Here is a 20,355-nt window from a genome sequence, read left to right as displayed (position 1 = left end):
GCTGGGATTTGAACTCAGGACGTCTGGAAGAGCAGTTAGTGCTCTTAACCTCTGAGCCATCTGTCCAGCTCAGGCTTCAAACTTTCTGTGCAGTTGAGGATGACTTTGAACTCGTTCTGATGTATATGTGTCTATATCATTACAGATGTGTGCTACCATCCTCAGCCTTGGAATAAGGTGCTGATTGTTTAGCTTCAGGACCTGTCAGACTTTTACAAAGTGGTAATGAATGGCAGGCTTTAGTTGTTTTATAGTCCTACCTACTTCTATTTCTGGACTTAAATATGTGGACAAATTTCAGTGCAGGTTAAATTAGATTTTCTGTGATGACAAAGGTTGAACATCTTTTTGTGTACTTTTTGCCCAGTTATATCAGATATACATACAATCATGAAGTATCTGAAACTTTTCGCCCATTTTTGTTTAGTTTGCCCTCTTTGTGAATTTTATAATCTAGGTTCACATCAGTATTGTAAATAGTTCTTTTAGTTTGTGGCTTGCATTTTTGTTTTTTTGTTTTTTTTTTTTTTTGGTTCTTTTTTTTCGGAGCTGGGGACTGAACCCAGGGCCTTGCGCTTCCTAGGCAAGCGCTCTACCACTGAGCTAAATCCCCAACCCCTTTGTTTTGTTTTGATGTAGGATTTCACTATGTATTCTCTATATACCGGGTTAGCCTTGCATTCCCAGCGATCCATCCTCCTCTGCCTCCCACCCAAGTAGTGTGAGTAAAGATTCATGCCACAACACCACGTCCAGCTTGTGGCCTGTGCTTTGGGAAGCATGGGCAGTGCATGGGGTGGAATCTAGGGCCTTGTATTTGGTAGACAAGCTCTCTGCTTGAGCTACATCAGCCCTGTGGTGTGCACTTTATTTATTTTTTTTTTTTACTAATTTTTAAGTTTTATTTTTTAAGTATATGTATATGTATATGTTGGTATGTGTGCACATGACTTCAGTTTCCCTTGGAGGCTAGAGGTGGCAAGGCATTAGATAGATTCTGGTGTTTTAGGCAGTTGTGAACTGCCAAATATGGGTGTGAGAAGCACTAGTCTCTTCTGCAAAGCCAGGATGTACTCTTAACCACTGAGCCATCTCTCTAGAACAGTGGTTCTCAACTTGTGGGTTTCAACCTATGGGGGTGTGTGTGTGATATTTACATTTCAGTTCACAACAGTAGACAATTACAGTTAGGAGAAACAACAAAATAATTTATGCTTAGGGGTCACAACAATATGAGGATTGTTTTTTTTTTTTTTTTTTTTCTTTTTTTTTCGGAGCTGGGGACCGAACCCAGGGCCTTGTGCTTCCTAGGTAAGCGCTCTACCACTGAGCTAAGTCCCCAACCCCTCAATATGAGGATTGTTAATTAAACAATTAAAGGTTCGTGGCATTAGGAAGGTTGAGAGCCTCTACTCTGGAGCGACATTTTAATTTTTTAAATAGTGATTTTCAAAGAACAGCAGTAGCTGGAGGTAGTGGTGCTCCTGAACCACCCACTTTAATTCGGGTCTCCCGGAAGAGCAGTATTGCACTTGACTGCTGGGTCATATCTCTCTCTCCCCTCAGGGACCTAGAGGCATCTCACCTACTGATCACCTGCTGCTAATAGGTGAGGTGCATAAGAGCACTGCCCACCCTGCTCCCCATTCCCTACTTGTCTTACTCAGTCCCTTGCCTGTGTTTCTCCTGTTCTAATGTTTCCTCCCTCCCCCTTCCTTTTCCTTTCTCTCTCCCTCCCTTCTACCCTCCCTCCTCGTCTTTTTCTTTCTGTCTACTTCTCTCCCTCCCTTATGTTCATACTCCAAGATGGCCTTTTGCTGTCCCCTCAAGTAAACTTCCTCAAGTAAACTTCTTGCACTAGATCTTTTGTGTGGGTTTATTTAGCAGCACAGGTTTGCACAGGCCCCCAAAGATACCCCACCCTTCGCTGCTTTGTCCTATCACCTGATGACTTACTAAACTAAACCCTCCATTATTCCCCACAATAGAATACCTCTCAAGTTCCTAACAAACAATGCATTAGGTGGGAAAATGGGGTGGGAGAAGTCTTACAAAACTGAAACTTCAGGGTTTTGTTTTTTGTTTTTGATTTCTGTTTGTATGTTTGTTTGTTTTAGTGTGTGTCTGTGTAAATATCATTGAGGGCCAGAGATCAATGTTGGTTGTTGTCTTCTAGAGTGGGTTGCCTTGTTTTTGAAGCGAGGTCTCACTAAGACCCGAGACCCACTGATATGATTAACTCTGCTAGCTGGCCAGTGAGTTCCAGGTATAAGTCTGTCTCTGCCTTTCCAACTTTGGGATTACAGATGCCTGCGTCACTTGCCTTTGTAGTGGATGCTGGGGGTTGAGCTCAAATCTGCATGTTTAAGTTACAAAACCAGGTGAGATAATGGACAAAGGACGCTTCCACAGGAGTGGTAGGCATAGTGAGATCACAGAGCAAGGTTAAATGGGACAGTTCCTTAAGTAGTTATACCTCAGATTCCTCTTTTATTATGTGATAAAAAGGCTTGTGACTGGGGTTGGGGATTTAGCTCAGTGGTAGAGCGCTTGCTAGGCCCTGGGTTCGGTCCTCAGCTCCGAAAAATAGAAAGAAAAAAAAAAAGGCTTGTGACTAATCTTGGCTCTTTTTTGCTCCTGTGTCTATTCCGGAACTGGACAAGGGGGTGGGGTTGTCAGGTTTTATTTCAGAAGTCATCCTTCCCTGCCTCCCAAGTGCCGGAATTAAAGGCCTGGCTAGAAATTAGTTTTTGAAGAAATAATGTTCAACCTTTTCTCTCTCTTCCTTCATTCTTCCTTTAAGTTATTTAATTTAATTTTATTTACGTTTATTTTGTCTGCATGTATTGTGGACCACATACATGCCTACTGTTGGTGGAGCCAGAAGAGGGGTTGGATCTCTGTTGTGAGGTTGTGAGCTGCCATGTGGGTGTCAAGAATTGAACCTGGGTCTTTTGGAAGAGCACCAGTGCTTTTAAATCCTGAGTCCTCTTTCCAGCCCACCCTCTATTTTTTTTTAAAATGGGCTCTTCTGTAGCCCACTTGCATGTAGTTTAAGGTAACATTTAGCTTCGGTTTCTCCTGATTGTGCTTCCTGAGTGCTGAGATTATAGGCAATGCCATGTCTTGCTTTACTCAGTTCTGGGGTCTGAACCCAAGATTTTATGTATAATAGGCAAGTACTGTCTACTGAGTAATACTTAACTCATTTTGTGTTTTTCCTCTAGTTAGGGTTACACCTCAGATGTTAGGAGCTTGACTTGTATTTCTTCAAGTATCACTGTTCTGAAGGCATATTGCTTGTATGGTGATGAGCTGATAGCAGAAAAACATTTAATATATCATCTGCTCTTCTCATGAACTCTTCTTTCCATTTTACCTTCAGACCACAGTAATGTGAGAAGGGTTTCTAGGCATATCTTTCAGTAACCACTCCTGTCTCTTCTCAGTCCCTAATTTGTTCCGAGTGTCCTGTGGCTTCCCCCGACCCCATGCCTGATTTAGGTTTCATTTTGTTTAGGTTCATTTCGTTTGTCTTATTTGAGACAAGGACATGGCCTTTTGTGGCCCAGATTGGCCTAGAACATTCCCTAAAGGATCGCATGACATGAACTCCTCATCTTCCTACCCCCTGTATCTTACAAGAATAATATGTGCTTGCTTGCACCACCATACTCTGCTGCTTTTTTTTTTTTTTTTTTGGAACATTGAGATCATGGTTTTATTAAGGAAGATTGAGAACTGTTACAAGTGTGAGGAAGGATTAAGGATTACCTGCAATAGAATTTTTTAAAAAATAAAAAGGGAGGGGGTTGCCAGAAAGATGTCTGTGGTTAAGAGCACTGTCTGCTCTTCCAGAGGTCCTGAGTTCCAATTCCCAGCAACCACATGGTGGCTCACAACCATCTGTAATGGGATCTGGTTCCCTTTTCTGGCGTGTAGACATACAAGTAGGTAGAACATGCATATTAAATAAATGAATAAATAAATTAAAAAAAATTATGTGGTTGTTTTGTGTTCGTGCATGTCTGTATATTGTGTGTGCAGTGCCTGAGGAGACAAAGAAGGTGTTGGATCCTCTGGAACTGGAGTTGATGATTCTGAGCTGCCATTTGGGTTCTGGGAATGAATTGAATTTGGGTTGTATGGAAGAGTAGCCAGTGCTCTTAACCACTGAGCCAGTTCTCTGGCTTCTGTTGTGGAATTTTTTAAAAAAGATGGAACAGTATTGCTAGACTGAGGAAGACTGAGAAATAGGCAAATCTGAGTGTTTGAAGGACTGAGAGATGAAGTCATATATATATATATAAAATCTGGATCGGATGATTGTGTGTGCTGGGTTGAACCCATACTCTTCTACTCTGTTGTTACTTGAGACAAGGTCTCACTTTGCACACAGATCAGGAACTATACATTTATACATACTGTGTATGTAGTGGAGGCTGGCATTCACCCCCCTTAGCGTCTGTAGTCCTGGAATTTCAGGTGTAAACTATTGTTTGGTTCTTTTGCTGCAGAAAAGTAAACTGACCAAAAGCAACTTGGAGAAAAGGTTTACTTCTGTTTATAGTTGTGGTCAGTTATAAAGAGAAGCCAGGGAAGGAAATTAAGACAGGAACCTGGAGATGGGAACTGAAGCTGAGGCTATGGAGGAGTACTGCTTACTTGCTATCAGAGTTTGTTGAGTTTGCTTCTTGCTATGTCCCAGGACCACTTGTTCTGGGTTTTACTGTGCCCACAGTGGGCTAAGCCCCTTACACACCAGCCAAGAAGATGCTTTATAGTCTTGTCCACAGGCCAGTTGATGACATTTTCATAGTTGAGGTTCTGTGATAGTTACTTTTCTCTTGGTCTGATAAAAAAACTTATGACCAAGGCAACTTGGGAAAGAGTGAATATATTTGGCCTTACAGTTCCGGAGGGAGCCGTCAGTTCTATGATGGTGGAGTGAAAAAGGTGTGGCTCTTTGAGCCAGAAGCTCACATCTTGAATTGCAAGCACAAAGACAGCAAACTGGGAATTGTAGGAGTTGTTGAAATTCTGAAAACTCTCTATATATAACCTACTTCTAACCAGCCTATACTTCCTAAGCGGACCCAAACAGTGCTACTAGCTAGGGGCCAAGTATGCAAATGCCCAAGACTATGGGGAGCTTTTCTCATTTAAACTAATACAGATTCTTTCCTAGACTGTTCTAGCTTGTCTCAGGTAGACAAAATAACCAACACAGCAACCATGCTTACCTATTTTGACAAAGATCTTAAAAATTAATTAGCTAATTTTGTGTCAGGTCTCATTGCATAATTCTGGCTGTCTTCGAACTCACCCTATAGACCAGGCTGGCCTCAAACTCATAGTTCCTTCTGCCTTTTCCTCTGCGATACTAGGATTACAGTTGTGGGCCACCATGCCTTGCATTATTTTTATCTATGAATATGCATGATGCTTAGACATTTTTCTTAACTAACATTTTTTTAAACTTATTTATTTATTTATTTATTTTTTTCGGAGCTGGGGACCGAACCCAGGGCCTTGCGCTTGCTAGGCAAGCGCTCTACCACTGAGCTAAATCCCCAACCCCTATTTATTTTCTCTAAGTACACTGTTGCTGTCTTCAGACACACCAGAAGAGAGCATCAGATCCTATTACAGATGGTTGTGAGCCACCATGTGGTTGCTGGGATTTGAACTCAGGACCTCTGGAAGAGCAATCAGTGCTCTTAACCACTGAGCCGTCTCTCCAGCCCTTAACTTACATTTTTTTTTTCTTTTTTTTCTTTTTTCTTTTTTTCGGAGCTGGGGACCGAACCCAGGTCCTTGTGCTCGCTAGGCAAGCGCTCTACCGCTGAGCTAAATCCCCAAGCCCTTAACTTACATTTTTTAAGTGAACATTATTATTATAAAATTTAGGAAAGGATGTTAATTATAGTCATGAAATTAATATTTATTGATGCCTTTATATTTTTATCTAGAACACCTCGTCCAGTCATTGTAGAACCCATGGAGCAGTTTGATGATGAAGATGGTTTGCCAGAGAAGCTAATGCAGAAAACTCAACAGTACCATAAGTAAGGCTTGATTATTAAAGATATTTTAGATATATATTGTCTTGGGTATATTACCTTTTTTATGAAGTACTATTAGAATATAACCTGGTTGATAGAGTGGTTTGGTCTATATGGAATGTTATTTTTATTGAAAGAATTATTTAATTTTATGTATATGTGTATATGCTGTTGAGTGCATATATATGAACTACATGTGTGTAGGAGCCCACAGATGTCAGAAGAGGCATTGGGTGGAACTCCTGGAGTTAGATAGTTGTGAGCTCATTTGTGAGAGCCAAACCTAGGTCCTCTGTAAGAGTAGTAATTGTCCTTAACTGCTAAGCCATCACTCTGGCCTCATTATTTCCTCTTTGTATACATGAATAAAACATGCTAAGTTTACTTAGAAAAGCTTTTTTCTTTGCTTGCCTCTCCCTCTTTCCTCTCTTTTCTTCCTTCCTTCTTCCCTCCTTCCTTCCTTCCTTTTCTTCCTCTTTCCTTTTCTTTCCCTTTCTTTCTTCTCTCTCTCTCTTTCTCTCTTTTTAAAAACAGTCTTACTGTGCAGTTATGGCCGGCCTGGAATTTGCTTGTGGGTGTATGCACAAGTACAGGTGTCAGCGGAGTATGGGAGCCCCTAGAGATGGAGTGGAAGCTGTTGATGAGCTGCTCAGGATGGGTGCTGTTGTACTACATATTTGAGATTAAATAGTCGACTGGTAATGTCTTATAAGGACATAACTGTTAAATATGTAATTACAGGTAGAGTGAGTTGGTTTGTTATCTTTAGTCTAGCCGCTTAGCTTGGTACATGGCAAAACATTTATTACTAAGAAAATCTGACTCTAAGACTATTAACTTAGGGCTCATTGGGTTTGTATGTTGCAGGTTTCAGTATGTGTAGTAGTTGAATGAAAACCAAAGGAAGTCTCATGAGAGGTAGTAATATTAGCACAGGTTGGAGCACTGCATTTTATAATTTTTGAATCATGGCTTCATTATTAATTGGACACTATGTGGAAATTTCACAAATTTGTGTTTATAGAATTTTATTTTATGATCCTGCCATGAGATAATGTATGCTGCCTAACTGTTCAGGCCATAAATGTCCGATAATTGATAGTTGTTATTAATCTCTGTGGTTGCTTACTTTTTTTTTTAAAAGATTTATTTATTATATATAAGTACACTGTAGCTGTCTTCAGACATACCAGAAAAGGGCATCAGATCCCATTACAGATGGTTGTGGGCCACCATGTGGTTGCTGAGATTTGAACTCAGGTCCTCTGGAAGAGCCCTTAACCGCTGAGCCATCTCGCCAACCCAGGTTGCTTACTTCTTAAGTACACACTTTTGTATGTTTTTAATGTTAATACAGGGAAAGAGAACAGCCACCACGGTTTGCTCAACCTGGGACATTTGAATTTGAATATGCATCTCGATGGAAGGCTCTGGATGAAATGGAGAAGCAGCAGCGTGAACAAGTTGATAGAAACATCAGAGAAGCCAAGGAGAAACTGGAGGCAGAGATGGAAGCCGCTAGACATGAACACCAGTTAATGCTAATGAGGCAAGGTAAAGAGATGTGCCAGTGGTAGATATTATTAGTATTTTATTATTAGTTGTGGTTTTGGAGAACAAGGTCTTCCTATGTATACCAGTCTAGCCTTGAACTTGCAGAGATCTGCTTGTCTCTGCCTTTTGAGTGCTGTGTGCTAGTATTAACTTGCCAATTAGGAGTTCAGAAATGAGTTGTAACTTAATATATTAAAATTTTTTCTATTGTTTTAAAGACGAGATTGTCTTCTTACCTGGTAACTCAGGCACTGTTTGAACACCTTATTTATCTTGAGTACTGGGATTTCAGACTAGAGCCATAATAACCGGGGAGACATTTTTTATTTTTGTGGGTTTTTGTTATTGTTGTTTTGTTTTGTTTTGTTTTGTTTTGTTTTTTATCAAGACAGGGTTTCTCTATGTAGCCTTATAGACCAGGCTGGCCTTGAACCTGGAGATCCACCTGCCTCTGCTTCTCTAGTGCTGAGATTAAAGGCATAAGCCACCACTGCCTTTTGAGAATTTTTTTTTAAAGTCAGAAATTTAGTAGGGATTGAGTATCCCTCTAAAAAGTTTGGGAGCAGATTCCTTACAGATTTGGATCTCTGGGTTTTAGCTTTTCCAATTAAGGCTGCTTATTCAGCCTGTAAAAGTCTGAGGGGAGTGGAGAGATGCCTCAGCAGTTACAAGCATTGGTCTAGAGGTCAGGTTTGATCGATTCCTAGCACCTGAATGGCAGCTCACAACTGTAAGTAACTCCAACCCCAGGGGATCTGATGCCTTATCTGGCTTCCTTGTGTACTGAATGCACATAGGTGAAGCAAAATAACCATACACATACAAATGAAAGGGAGAAAGTGTTAGTAGGCTGGGCTTGTAGTTCAATTGGTAGGTGGCATGCATGCCCAGGGAATTAGATTTAAAGTGGAAGTGGTTGGCAAATGCCCTTATTCCTAGGACTTGGGAATTGGAAGCAGGAGGATCAGAAGTATCCTTGGTCAGTAAGTTCCAGGACAGTCTGGATTATAGGAAACACTGTATTTATATATTAAAAATTCCTATGTGAGTAGTATTGCTGGAAGCAAGTCCAGGAGGTTTAATTTTCCTAGTATATAGATATGATTCTGTTGAGTTATTTGTTTTTATGTGTATTAAGTGTTTGCCTTAATGTGTGTCTGTGAGCCACATGTGTGCAGTCTTTTCAGAGGCTAGAAGCTGTCAGATTCCCTAGGGCTAGAGTTACAGTTGGTTGCCAGCTGTCATGTGGGTGCTGGGAGTTGAACCTAAGTCTTCTGGAAGAGCAAGTAGCCCAGACTCTTATGTCTTTCTAGCCTTGTCGTAGAACTCAAGCTGACTTTGAACTTCTATGTAGTTACAAATGACCTTGATCTTCTAATTCTCCTACCTCTACCTCCTAAATGTTAGAGTTAAGTATATCACTATCCAGCCCTCATTCTGTTCTTTTACCTTTAAAAAATTCTAGTGGGTTTATTTGCCTATTTACTTACTTATTTACATATTTTTTTTAGATGAGGTGTGGTTTCATGTAGCCCAGGCTTAGCTCAAACTTGGCTGTATACTGGAGAATAAACTTGGTCTCCTGATTCTTCACTCAAGTTCTGGAAATAGGTGTGCACCACTGTACCTGGTATAATAGATGTTTGTGACCATGTGGTGCTCTGTGCCTGTGCTACCAACCTTTGTAGACATGTAGAGTCTGAAGGATAAGCTTAAGGTTATCCTAGGCCACTTATAAGTGAGTTCAGAATTGGCCTGGACTCCATGAGACCCTGACTCAAACCACCATGACTTTCAGAGGTCCTGAGTTCAATTCCCAGCAACTACATGGTGACTCACAACTATCTGTAATGGGATCTGATGCCCTCTTCTGATGTGTCTGAAGACAGCTGTGTTGTATCCATATGCATAAAATAAATATTTTTAAAAAATAGACTGTAAAAAATTAATATGTAGTTAATATTTTCTAGATCTAATGAGACGTCAAGAAGAACTCAGACGCTTGGAAGAACTCAGAAATCAAGAACTGCAGAAACGAAAGCAAATACAACTGAGGTAAAAGAACATCTAATATAAATGTGTTTCATTGAGAAGATTCCAATCATTTATTGATTAAACAAGTGGTAAAAGAAGTAGGAATACAAAAGAAAACTTTTTTTGGTTTGGCCACACAGAAAATTACAATATGCCATAATTCTTTTTTGTTCTTGTTATGATTCTTTATCTGGTTAAGGTCACTTTGATTGCATTGCAATGTATTGTAAGAATTCTCAAGCTCTTATGATTTGCCAGTGTTTCAGATAGACATACATTTGGACTGCTGTTTGGTTTAGTTTGTTTTGAGGCAGCATCTATGTAACATGGCTGGCTCATCACTCTGTTGTATACCAGGTTGGTTTCAAAGTATAGACCTTCCTGCCTTACGTTTTTTTCTAAGTGCTAGAATTACAGGCTTATGCCACTAAGTCTAGTTTATATAGTGCTGGGCTCTTACATGGTAGATAGACACTTTACCAAGTGAGTTACAACCCTAGCTCAAAAGTATGTAAAGTACTTTGTCTTCAGATATTCAAAAGTCAAAATTAATGGTTTGTTTGCTTTTAGAGTGCTATATCTTAATGTACACCTGCATACCAGAAGAGGGCATCAGATCTCAGTGTAGATGCTTGTGAAAACCACCATGTGCTTGTTGGGAATTGAACTCAGGACCTCTGGAAGAGCAGATAGTGCTCTTAACTGCTGAACTTTAGCTCCCAAAGTTAGTGTTTTAAACAAAGCTATGCTAGATGAAATAAACTTGACATTTTTGTTTTGGACAATTTTTGTTTTCAAAGTACTATATAAAAATTGTAAGGTGCTGAGATATGGCTCAGTGGTTAAGAGAATCAGGGTTCAATTCCCAGCACCCACATGACAGTTCAAAACTGTCTGTTGGGGCTGGGGATTTAGCTCAGTGGTAGAGCGCTTACCTAGGAAGCGCAAGGCCCTGGGTTCGGTCCCCAGCTCCGAAAAAAAGAACCAAAAAAAAAAAAAAACTGTCTGTAACTCCAGTTACAGGGGATCTGACACCCTTTCATAGACATACATGCAGGTAAAACACCAATGCACCTGAAATACAAATAAACGAGGGGCCCCCAATGTTGTTTATTTATTATGTAGCTGCAGCTGGCATTGACAAAGAAGCAACTTAAGTAAGCTGAAAGTTTTAGCAATAGAATATTTGACATGCTGTAGAGGAATGAACTATCAAGTCAGAAGACATGGAAGGAACCTTATATGCCTATTGCTAAATAAAAGATAACAATCTAAAATGGCCAAATACTGTATGACTTTTAGTTATGGTTTCATTGCTATGAAGAAACATACCATCACCAAAGCAACTCTTACAAAGGACAACATTTATAGGGGCTGGCTTACAATTTTAGAGGTTCAGTCCATATCATTTCTGGCAGGAAGCAGACATGGTGCTAGAGGAGAGGCTGAGAATTCTACATCTTAATCCAAAGACAGCCAGGAGGAGACTTCCTTCCATAAGCAGCCAGGAGGAGGTGCTCTCTTCTGCACCGGGCAGAGCTTAAGCACTAGGAGACCTCAAAGTCCACTTAAACAGTGTCACACTTCCTCCACAATTCCACAACTATTCCAATAAGGCTACACCTCCTAATAGTGCTATTTCCCATGGGTTAAGAAAATGTAAACCACCACAGACTCCAATTACTATGGAAACAGCAAGCTAAGGAGATGATTGTGATTGTCAAAGGTTAGTGAATGGAGGTAAAGATGAGGGAAATTGTTTTCTAGATTTATTTTCATTTTGTATGTATATGAGAGTGGCTGCACATGCAGTGGAAACCAGAAACATGCCTTAGATTCCTCAGAACTGGAGTTAAAGTTAGTTGTAAGCTTCTGTGTGGATTCTGGGAACCTGGGCTCTCCACAAAAGCAGCTCTTAATCTCTGAGCCCTCTTCAGGAAATTAAAGAGTTTTACAGCAGTAAGACTGGTTTGTATGATGCTACATTTTGTCTTTCTTTGAACTTAGAGCATGCACATTAAAACTGAAACCTAACAGAACCATTGAACTCTAGAAGGTGGATTTTAACAAATGTGCCACTCAGGGCATGTTGACAGTAGGTTGTTGTGGGTTTAGGAGTGGAGGAGGTATTTGGGAATACAATCTACCACTCGGTTTTCAGAACCATAACTGTTCTCAAAAATAAATGGATACACAGGCACACACCACGCATGTACATGCACACAGCAAATCATACATGCATTCTGTAACCTAGTTTTAAAGGTGTGGTTAGCCCTTCCCAGACTGCTTCCTTTATATAACCATTTTGTGTTGGGGACATACATGTACAGTTGAATGTGTACATTCAATGGGCACAGCTTACCTGCTTCGGTTTTTCAAGTATCGAGATTATAGGTGTGTACTCCCTCACCCAGCATTGTATAGTCCTTGTTAAGTGAACAGTTGGTAATTGTAATATGAGACTCAAGTCTCTCACTGTTGGAGAATGAGGAAAGAAATGAATTCTATATGCTGGCTTAAACTCACTTAGTACTGTGAGGTCAGAGGTGTTTAGTGTTGATAGGTAGATACAGAATACAAGTATGTGATTAAACTAATGTTTTCACAGCATTGTTCAGTAAAAGGCCCTGAAACAGTAATGTCTCAGCAACAATGAGCAAACCTACTTCCCACATTCCCTAATAACAAAGACATTCTATCAGTAGTAGGAAAGTACTGAAAATAGGGTAGTTTGCGTCAGAAGAACATGGAAGCCAACATGACAGCTTTTTTAAAAAAAATTATTTATTATTTATTAGTATGCTCTCAATACCCTCTCTGGGCTGCCACTTCCTGGGCTGTAAATGAGGAAGATAAATGAGACGCTTCTGAGGTTCTTAGTGCAACCATGCTCTTTAGGCATGCCAAGTGCAGCAGGTAAGAGTCCAGATGACATCACTCCGCCTATACAGGGAAATTACCCTTTTTTTTTCTTTTTCAAATTTATTTATTTATTATATATAAGTACACTGTAGTTGTCTTCAGACACACCAGAAGAGGGCATTCAGTTCCATTATAGATGGTTGTGAGCCACCATGTGGTTGCTGGGATTTGAACTCAGGACCGCTGGAAGAGCAGTTAGTGTTCTTAACCACTCAGCCATCTCTCCAGCCCACATGATAGCTTTTAGTGGCCAAATAGTTTCATCGAAAGAAGGAGAAAGTTAGAGAGGTTGAGACCAAGACACTGAGAATGAGATCATTAGCTTTTAAACCTAGAACAAAATTCCTGTAAGTTTATACTGCTAAAAGTATTAAGTGATAAATACATAACGGAAAAAAACAACTATTCACAGTAGAATTTCATTTAACAGAGTAAAAAGAAAAAGATTAAAAGGGCTAACTCACTGATAAAAGTGAATAGTTAGAGTTCTGGGTTTTCCCTCTCTCGGGGTATCTGGACACTGACGCCAATATACCTGCTCACAGAGGACTGGATGACGTTTGAGTAGATGGGGTCCACAGTCTGCCTCTTCCTACAGGTTGTCAGATACTACTGCCTGATAGTCAGGATCCTGGTCTGCTTGGGGCTTGGGGGGGTGGGTGCACAGGCTCTGTTAGGCAGTAGCCTTCCCTGACCAATGATCTTTAATGAGACAGCTCTCTAAGATGATCTTAGCTTGTTTATGTTTCTTTATTGGTGGTGGGTTTGAATGCATACAATGTACTTGGGTAAACTTTATTGGAGTGAAACTACCCAGGGTGGGAAAAGGTCATCTGACTGAAAGCTCATGTACTGAGTTGCCTCAGTGCTGAGTACATGACTGACTACCTGGTTGGGGTTAGCCTGGTTACCAGCTCAGAAGGAGCTAGTCTTTTACTACTTCTACTCTTGGTCTCGAGTCTTGAGATTTCCGGGGTTTGAACGTGCTCTAACTTATCAGTTCTGTGCTAGTTCTTCTCTGGCACAGACCACATGCCCCACCAATAAAATAGTGGTTACTGTTTTCGAGTCAGTGTTTCATGTATTTCACGGGGTCTTCTTGCTTCCGTCTCCCTATGACTGGCTCTACCTATCATACCCATATCCAGAGAAGATTTATTGGCGAATATGAAAGTAGTTAAAACCTGGAACAATAGGATTTTTGCATAGCGTTAATACAAATATTTCTATCTTAATAGTTTATTTGTTGGGGGCTAGAGAGAGACGGCTCAGTGGTTAAAAGTACTATCTGTTCTTTCACAGGACCCAAATTCAGTTCACGGTACCTAAATGGCAGCTAACAACCACATGTAATGCCAGTTACAGAGGATCTAATTCCTTCTGGCCTTCTTAGGTAGTATGTGCACATGAGCACAAATGTTCATACAACAATCTTCAGAGAAATTATATGTATGGGAAGATGGATTAGTGGTTGAGAGCATGTATGTTTTAGATTTTACTTATGTAGTATGCATAGGTGTTTTGTCTGTATGTTTATGTACTACATGCATGCCTAGAACGCCCCTGAGGTTAGAAGGGGGAATGAAACTCTTTGGGGCTGCGTTTACAAATGGTTGTGTTGCAATGTTGGTGTTGGGAATGGCTTTCTGGACAAGAAGCCAGTCCTTTTAACTGCTGACTGGTCTCTTCAGCCTCAGTGGACTGCTCTGCAGAGGACCTCAGTTTGATTCTCAGTGCCTATTTTAGGCACCCTCCAGCCTGGGAAACAAGATACTTCTTTGCCACTTGAGCATTTGTACTTAATACCCAGACACAGACATTTACACATACATCATTAAGAATGATTTTTTTAACCATTTATTTATTTATTTATTTATTTATTTATTTATTTATTTATTTATTATATAGGAGTACACTGTTGCTGTCTTCAGATACACCAGAAGAGGGCATCAGATCCCATTACGGATGGTTGTGAGCCACCATGTGGTTGGTGGAATTTGAACTCAGGACCTCTGGAAGAGCAGCCAGTGCTCTTAACCACTGAGCCATCTCTCCAGCCCTATATATTTATTTTTACAAACATAAAAATTTTTGTATTAAGTTCAAGTAGAAAAATAATAAACTTAAAGTATAGAAACCCAGGAGATAACACTACAACTAAATGACAAAAAAATTATTTATTTATTTTTTTAGATTTATTTATTATATATAAGTACACTGTAGCTGTCTTCAGATACACCAGAAGAGGGCATCGGATCTCTTTACAGATGGTTGTGAGCCACCATGTGGTTGCTGGGAATTGAACTCATGGCCTCTGGAAGAGCAGTCAGGTGCTCTTAACCACTGAGCCGTCTCTCCAGCCCAATTTTTTATTTTTTAAGAGTTACTTATTTATGTAGATGAGTACACTGTAGCTGTCTTCAGACACACCAGAAGAGGGCATCAGATTCCATTACAGATGGTTGTGAGCCACCATGTGGTTGCTGGGAATTGAACTCAGGACCTCTGGAAGAGCAGTCAGTGCTCTTAACCACTGAGCCATCTCTCAAGTACAATGAGACAGTTCATATTAGGTATCTATTGATTACTCAGTAAAGATTCAGTGTCTGATATCTTCTCTAACATTTTTGCTAAATATTCATAGCCTCATTCTCATTAGGACAAAATACTAGACCACTGCAGTGAAGTCAGAGCCGGCTGCAGAGGTGGTTCAGTGATTAAGAGCCATATCCTGCTTGTACAGAGATCCTGGCTCAGAACTCTATAACTCTAGCTCCAGGGTACCTGCTGACCTCCACAACTATGCTCATGACACATGCACACACGCGCACGCACACGCACACACAGAATAAAAACGTAATTGTTAGTTTGTCTTTGAGTAACCTTGCTGTCTTTTTTTTTTTTTAAGATTTTATTTATTTATCTTGTATGGGTACACTGTAGCTGTCTTCAGACACACCAGAAGAGGGCATCAGATCTCATTACAGATGGTTGTGAGCCACCATGTGGTTGCTGGGAATTGAACTCAGGACCTCTAGAAGAGCAGTCAGTGCTCTTAACCTCTGAGCAATCTCTCCAGCCCCATAACCTTGCTGTCTTAACTCACTCTGTAGTCCAGTGTGGTCTTAAACTCCAGCTTCTAAGTGCTCCACACTTCCTTTAAAGGTGTGTGCTACCATACCTGGCTTAAATAAATAAATAATTCTTTTTGTCTGCTTGTTTTGTATCTTGAGACAGGTTTTCTCTGTATCGTTGGCTATCCTGGAGCTCATTCCAGGTTATGGTCCAGGTTGGCTTTATACTTACAGAGATCTGCCTGCCTCTCCAAGTCCTAGTAATAAAGTGTGTGCCACCACTGTATGGTTTTTTCTTTTCTTTTTTTAAAATAGATGAACTTTAAAAAGAGAGAGAGGGAGATGGAGTGAGGGCTAGGGAGATTTCGTAGTGGGTAAAAGCACTTATTGTGCAAGTCTTTACCAGAATTGGATTCCTGAACCCAGGAGAAAAGTTTGTTAGGATGGCACAGGTCTCTAATCCTGGCACTTCTTTTTTTTTCCGGAGCTGGGGACCGAACCCAGGGCCTTGCGCTTGCTAGGCAAGCGCTCTACCACTGAGCTAAATCCCCAACCCCAATCCTGGCACTTCTACTTAAAGATAGAAGGCAAACAGTAGAATGTGGACTCTTGGCGCATGTAGTAATCTGGAGGATACAGTAGGAAGGCAGGATTGAGAGACCTGTCCCAACAAGGTGGAAGACAGAGAACTCCCAAAAAGGTGTTTTCTGACCTTCATGCAGGGGGTCTGGCATGCATGGACCTCTACATTCACATGAAAAAAATAGAATTAAAACAAAGCAAAAACAATCATACAATTTTTCAAAGACACGATGGCACATGATTTTAATCCTAGCATGCAAATAAGAAAATAAATGCTTAAGAGGTAGCTACAATACAGTGCATTGGGGGTAACCTGAATTAATGTTACCAAGTCTCAAAAATAAGTAATAAGAAAATGATAATCCCTTTTGAAAGCTTCTCTCCTGCAGCACTGCAGCTTATGTTTCTTTTCATATTTTGTATTTATGTGCATGGGTAGAAAAGCTAGAATGGGGTGTCAGAACCCTGAAGTTGGGAGGTACAGGCATTTATGAGTGTGCTGGGAATCTAGTTCTGGTCTTCCCCTCCTAGAGCAGTAAGATTAACTGCCATGCCATCTCCACAGCCCCTGTCAGGCTTTTTTGAGTTTTTTTTTTTTTTTTTTTTTTGTTTCCTTTCTCTTTCCTTGAGATATTTGGTCAAAGTCTAGACATGCTGTCCCCTACACATTTGTCCCTTTTCATTCTTCTGATACTCCTCTTAACCCTTTTCTGCAGTGCCTCTGATTGCCCACTATTCAGCCATCTGCCTTCCTCTATTGAGGAGACTTTCTTGGGCTCTGACTCAAAAAGTGGTAATATTTTTTTCCATTTTCTATCTCCCTCCTAGAAACTGAAGAGATTTATATCTTGTTTGTTCTGTTTTTCAAGTTCATAATAAAATTGCTTTTGCTTTTCAAAAATGGGGGCAGTTTCTTAAAAGAATCTTAAGTATAAGAAATTGAAGAAAAGTAATTAAGACTCCCAAGATGTTTGAGCAATAAAGGTCCTTGCTGAGCCTGGTGCCTTGAGATTAAACCTGGGAAAGTATAAAAGTATAAGAGAGAGGGGGGGGGAGGAGAGTGTGTGTGTGTGTGTGTGTGTGTGTGTGTGTGTGTGTGTGTGTGTGTGTGTGTTCGTATGCATGTGAACTCAAGGGAATTCACTGCAGGTGTCATCTAGGGAAGTAAGCTTGTGAAGAGACAGGAATGAAAACCTGGTGCAGATTGACTCTGGATCAGACTTAGGGGGAGAAGGCAGTTCATTGTCAAAACAGTACAGTTTGGGAAAAGGTTTCCAAGCAGCAATCAGTGCATTCAGTCTAATCCAGATGCACAGTAAAGTTTCAGGTGTGACTACATAGAGACATGTAACTTCATGACCTCATGTGGGTGCTTTGTCAAAGCTAAATCTTGTGTGGTCTCTGACTGATAGTATAGCGGACAGCAGGCTATGAAGTACCATGACATCTCCTGTCAGGAGAGATAATGGTCTGAGGAGGGATGGGTCAGGAATAAATTATTCTGGGGAAATTGGATGAGGTCTGTCCTTTCAGATAGCGAAAAGCTCACTAGTTTATTAACAGCCTCCATTCAGCTTTCTGAATGGAATGAAGGTATTTGATTTTACCTTCTCCATTGAGGAGAATAAGCTGTATGTTTTACATTCTTCGTTCTCTTAGTGCTTCTTTTGAGTACAAGAAAGGATCTCTGTGCTCCAAACAGTGGTGGAGTGTAGAGATACTAATCAAATGAAATACAGGATTCTTGATTCTTGTAAGGCCCTAAAACACGAGGAAGGGAGAAATAGGGCATTTGTCAAAGTTGAACCAAAGATGTTATGTACTTTGTGTCATGTGGCTGAAGGTATTCATGGAGCTCTAATCATTGCAGACGATGGTGACATTTGTGTAACTTGTCCTTTGTCCTTTGACTTTCTTGTGTACACTGTGGCATGTTATGTGTGCATGCCCCCAAATACATAAATATAATTTTGAAAATTGAAATCTAATCACAAGTTGTTGTAGATGCTAACGTCATGCTTGTGATTATCTTTTCATAATTCCATGGTGGTTATTTGAAAGCTAATAATACTGTGCAATGTTTGGTGAAGTCTCCTGTTTTTTTTTAAACTTTTCTATAAATCTAAAAACATTAGAAAAAGAAACTCTGCCTCTATGAAACTTTGATTAGTAAAGGAGTTTAGCAGACTTTAATATGCCCCACATGTATGGTAATATGAAGTACTAGCACATTTGTAATAGGTTACTTATTCCAGTTGTTAGTTACTTACTATAAGTGTTTTTTTATACATTTTAGGTTTTATTTATTATGCTTTTATTATGTTATCTTAATTTTAAGTCATTAAAATTAAGGAGAAGAAACAGAACACTAATAATATTTCTGCAAAAAGATTGGCATTTTCTCCTCCCTCCTAATTCAAAATGTCTAGCCCAGAGTGGCTTCAAACTCTTGCCTCGACTGTTTTCACTTTAAAAAAAAAAAAAAAGACATGGTTTCTCTGTGTAGCCATGGCTGTCCTGGAACTCACTGTGTGGACCAGGATGCCCTTGAAATATCAGAGATCTACGTACCTCTGCCTCCTATGTGCTAGGATCAAAGGCGTGTGCCACCATACCCAGCTTTGAGTGAATCTTTTTTAAAAATTTATTATTATTATTTATTTTTTATTTTATGTATGTGAGTACACTGTCACTGTCTTCAGTCACACCAGAAGAGTGCATCGGACTCTTTACAGATGGTGCTATAAACCAAACCTGGGTCTTCTGCAAGAGCAGCAAATGCTAAGACATCTCTTTCTCTTGCCTTTGATTGGCAGTCTTTGCGTTTGGCTATCTTACATGCCTGTCTTACCTGGTAACTAGTGAGCCTCTTTCACAATTAAGAATTTGTATTTTGGGGTTGGGGATTTAGCTCAGTGGTAGAGTGCTTGCCTAGCAAGCGCAAGGCCCTGGATTTGGTCCCCAGCTCCGAAAAAAAGAAAAGAAAAAAAAAGAATTTGCATTCTACCTGGGTATGATGACACTCTTAGGTCACACTGGGTATTCACATCACTTAGGAGGCTAAGATAGCAGTATTGCTCTGGGTTTGAGGCCCGCTTTGCATTGCCTAGTAAATTTCTGGACATCCTGTACTGTATAAATGAGACTCTGTCTCAACAAAAACAAAAAGCCCAGTTTAAGAGATGTGAGGATGTATATCTAGGGAGACGGCTCAGTGGATAAAGTACTTGCTGTTGCAGGCCTGAGGAATTTAGTTTGGATCCCCAGCACCTACTGAAGCTGCCTTGACCTAGCAGCCTCTCGTACTTCCATGACGCAGAAAGTGGAGACAAGGGTTAATCAGTGCGGCAGGTTGCCTCTGTTCTTTTAGTTGATGAGTTCTGTATTAAGTGAGAGACTCTTGCTTCTTAGTAAATAGAATTGAGAGATAATTAGGAAGATACCTTATATCTTATTAAGGAGATCTGCCTTCCACATGACCCCTCCCCCTGGCTATAGATGTACCTAGGGTGGCCATCTTTTATAAGACTGTTGGGGACCTGCCCACAGGTTCTTGCACTGAATGAAATAGGTACTTTACCAGGTGAGCTGTTTTCTCGGTGTGGATTTCCTCTAATCTTTTTTAATATTTTGAGACAGGGTTTCACTATACAGCCCTTGGCTAGCTTTGAATTTGCAGTCTAGACCTCAAAGATCTGTTTCTCCCTGCCTATTGAGTGCCGGCCAGGATTAAAGCCGATCACACCCAGCTTTATTTCCTTCCTTAAGCCATTCAGTCTATTGTAATGGGTATAGTGGACCCTTTGGTTGATTGAAGGACATTCTGCTAACCAGGAACAAGGATGTGTGCAGTGGCCGGGTGCACAACACTAGTCCGTGGCTGGGTACTCTGAAGCAGCCAAAGGGGAAGATCATAAGTGGGGGCAAGACTTGGTCTGGTGAGAGTGTAGGGTTGCTTTATATACTAACTTATGCCTATCTTGACTTTAAGCTACACGAAGGCCAGAAACTGCAAGCCTCTGGATCTATTGACCTTTGTTGCTAACAGCAGGGGCAGGGTAGGTGGTGGTGGTGATGGTAGTTAGGTGAAGAATTTATTGCTAGAGCTCTCCTCTCTTTCTGTC

The 20,355-nt window shown here is 40.4% G+C and overlaps 1 protein-coding gene across 3 annotated transcripts in view; it reads left to right on the top strand.

The window, feature by feature from the left end:
• Window positions 1-20,355, top strand: part of Pspc1 (paraspeckle component 1) — an 83,519-nt gene that overhangs the window by 8,617 nt on the left and 54,547 nt on the right. For all 3 annotated transcript variants that reach the window (XR_015638017.1, XR_015638016.1, NM_001025672.2), the window contains exons 3-5: window positions 5,973-6,068; window positions 7,423-7,619; window positions 9,590-9,674. Coding sequence is in view for 1 of the 3 variants with exons in the window: in NM_001025672.2 (NP_001020843.1) it covers window positions 5,973-6,068; window positions 7,423-7,619; window positions 9,590-9,674 (378 nt within the window). In the remaining 2 variants the exon portion in view is untranslated. The remainder of the gene's footprint in view (window positions 1-5,972; window positions 6,069-7,422; window positions 7,620-9,589; window positions 9,675-20,355) is intronic.

The sequence above is a fragment of the Rattus norvegicus genome, chromosome 15, assembly GCF_021556685.1.
Source record: "Rattus norvegicus strain SHRSP/BbbUtx chromosome 15, alternate assembly SHRSP_T2T, whole genome shotgun sequence".
NCBI lineage: Eukaryota > Metazoa > Chordata > Mammalia > Rodentia > Muridae > Rattus > Rattus norvegicus.
The sequence above is the reverse complement of the archived record's forward strand: the minus strand, read 5'-3'. Positions and strand labels throughout refer to the sequence as shown.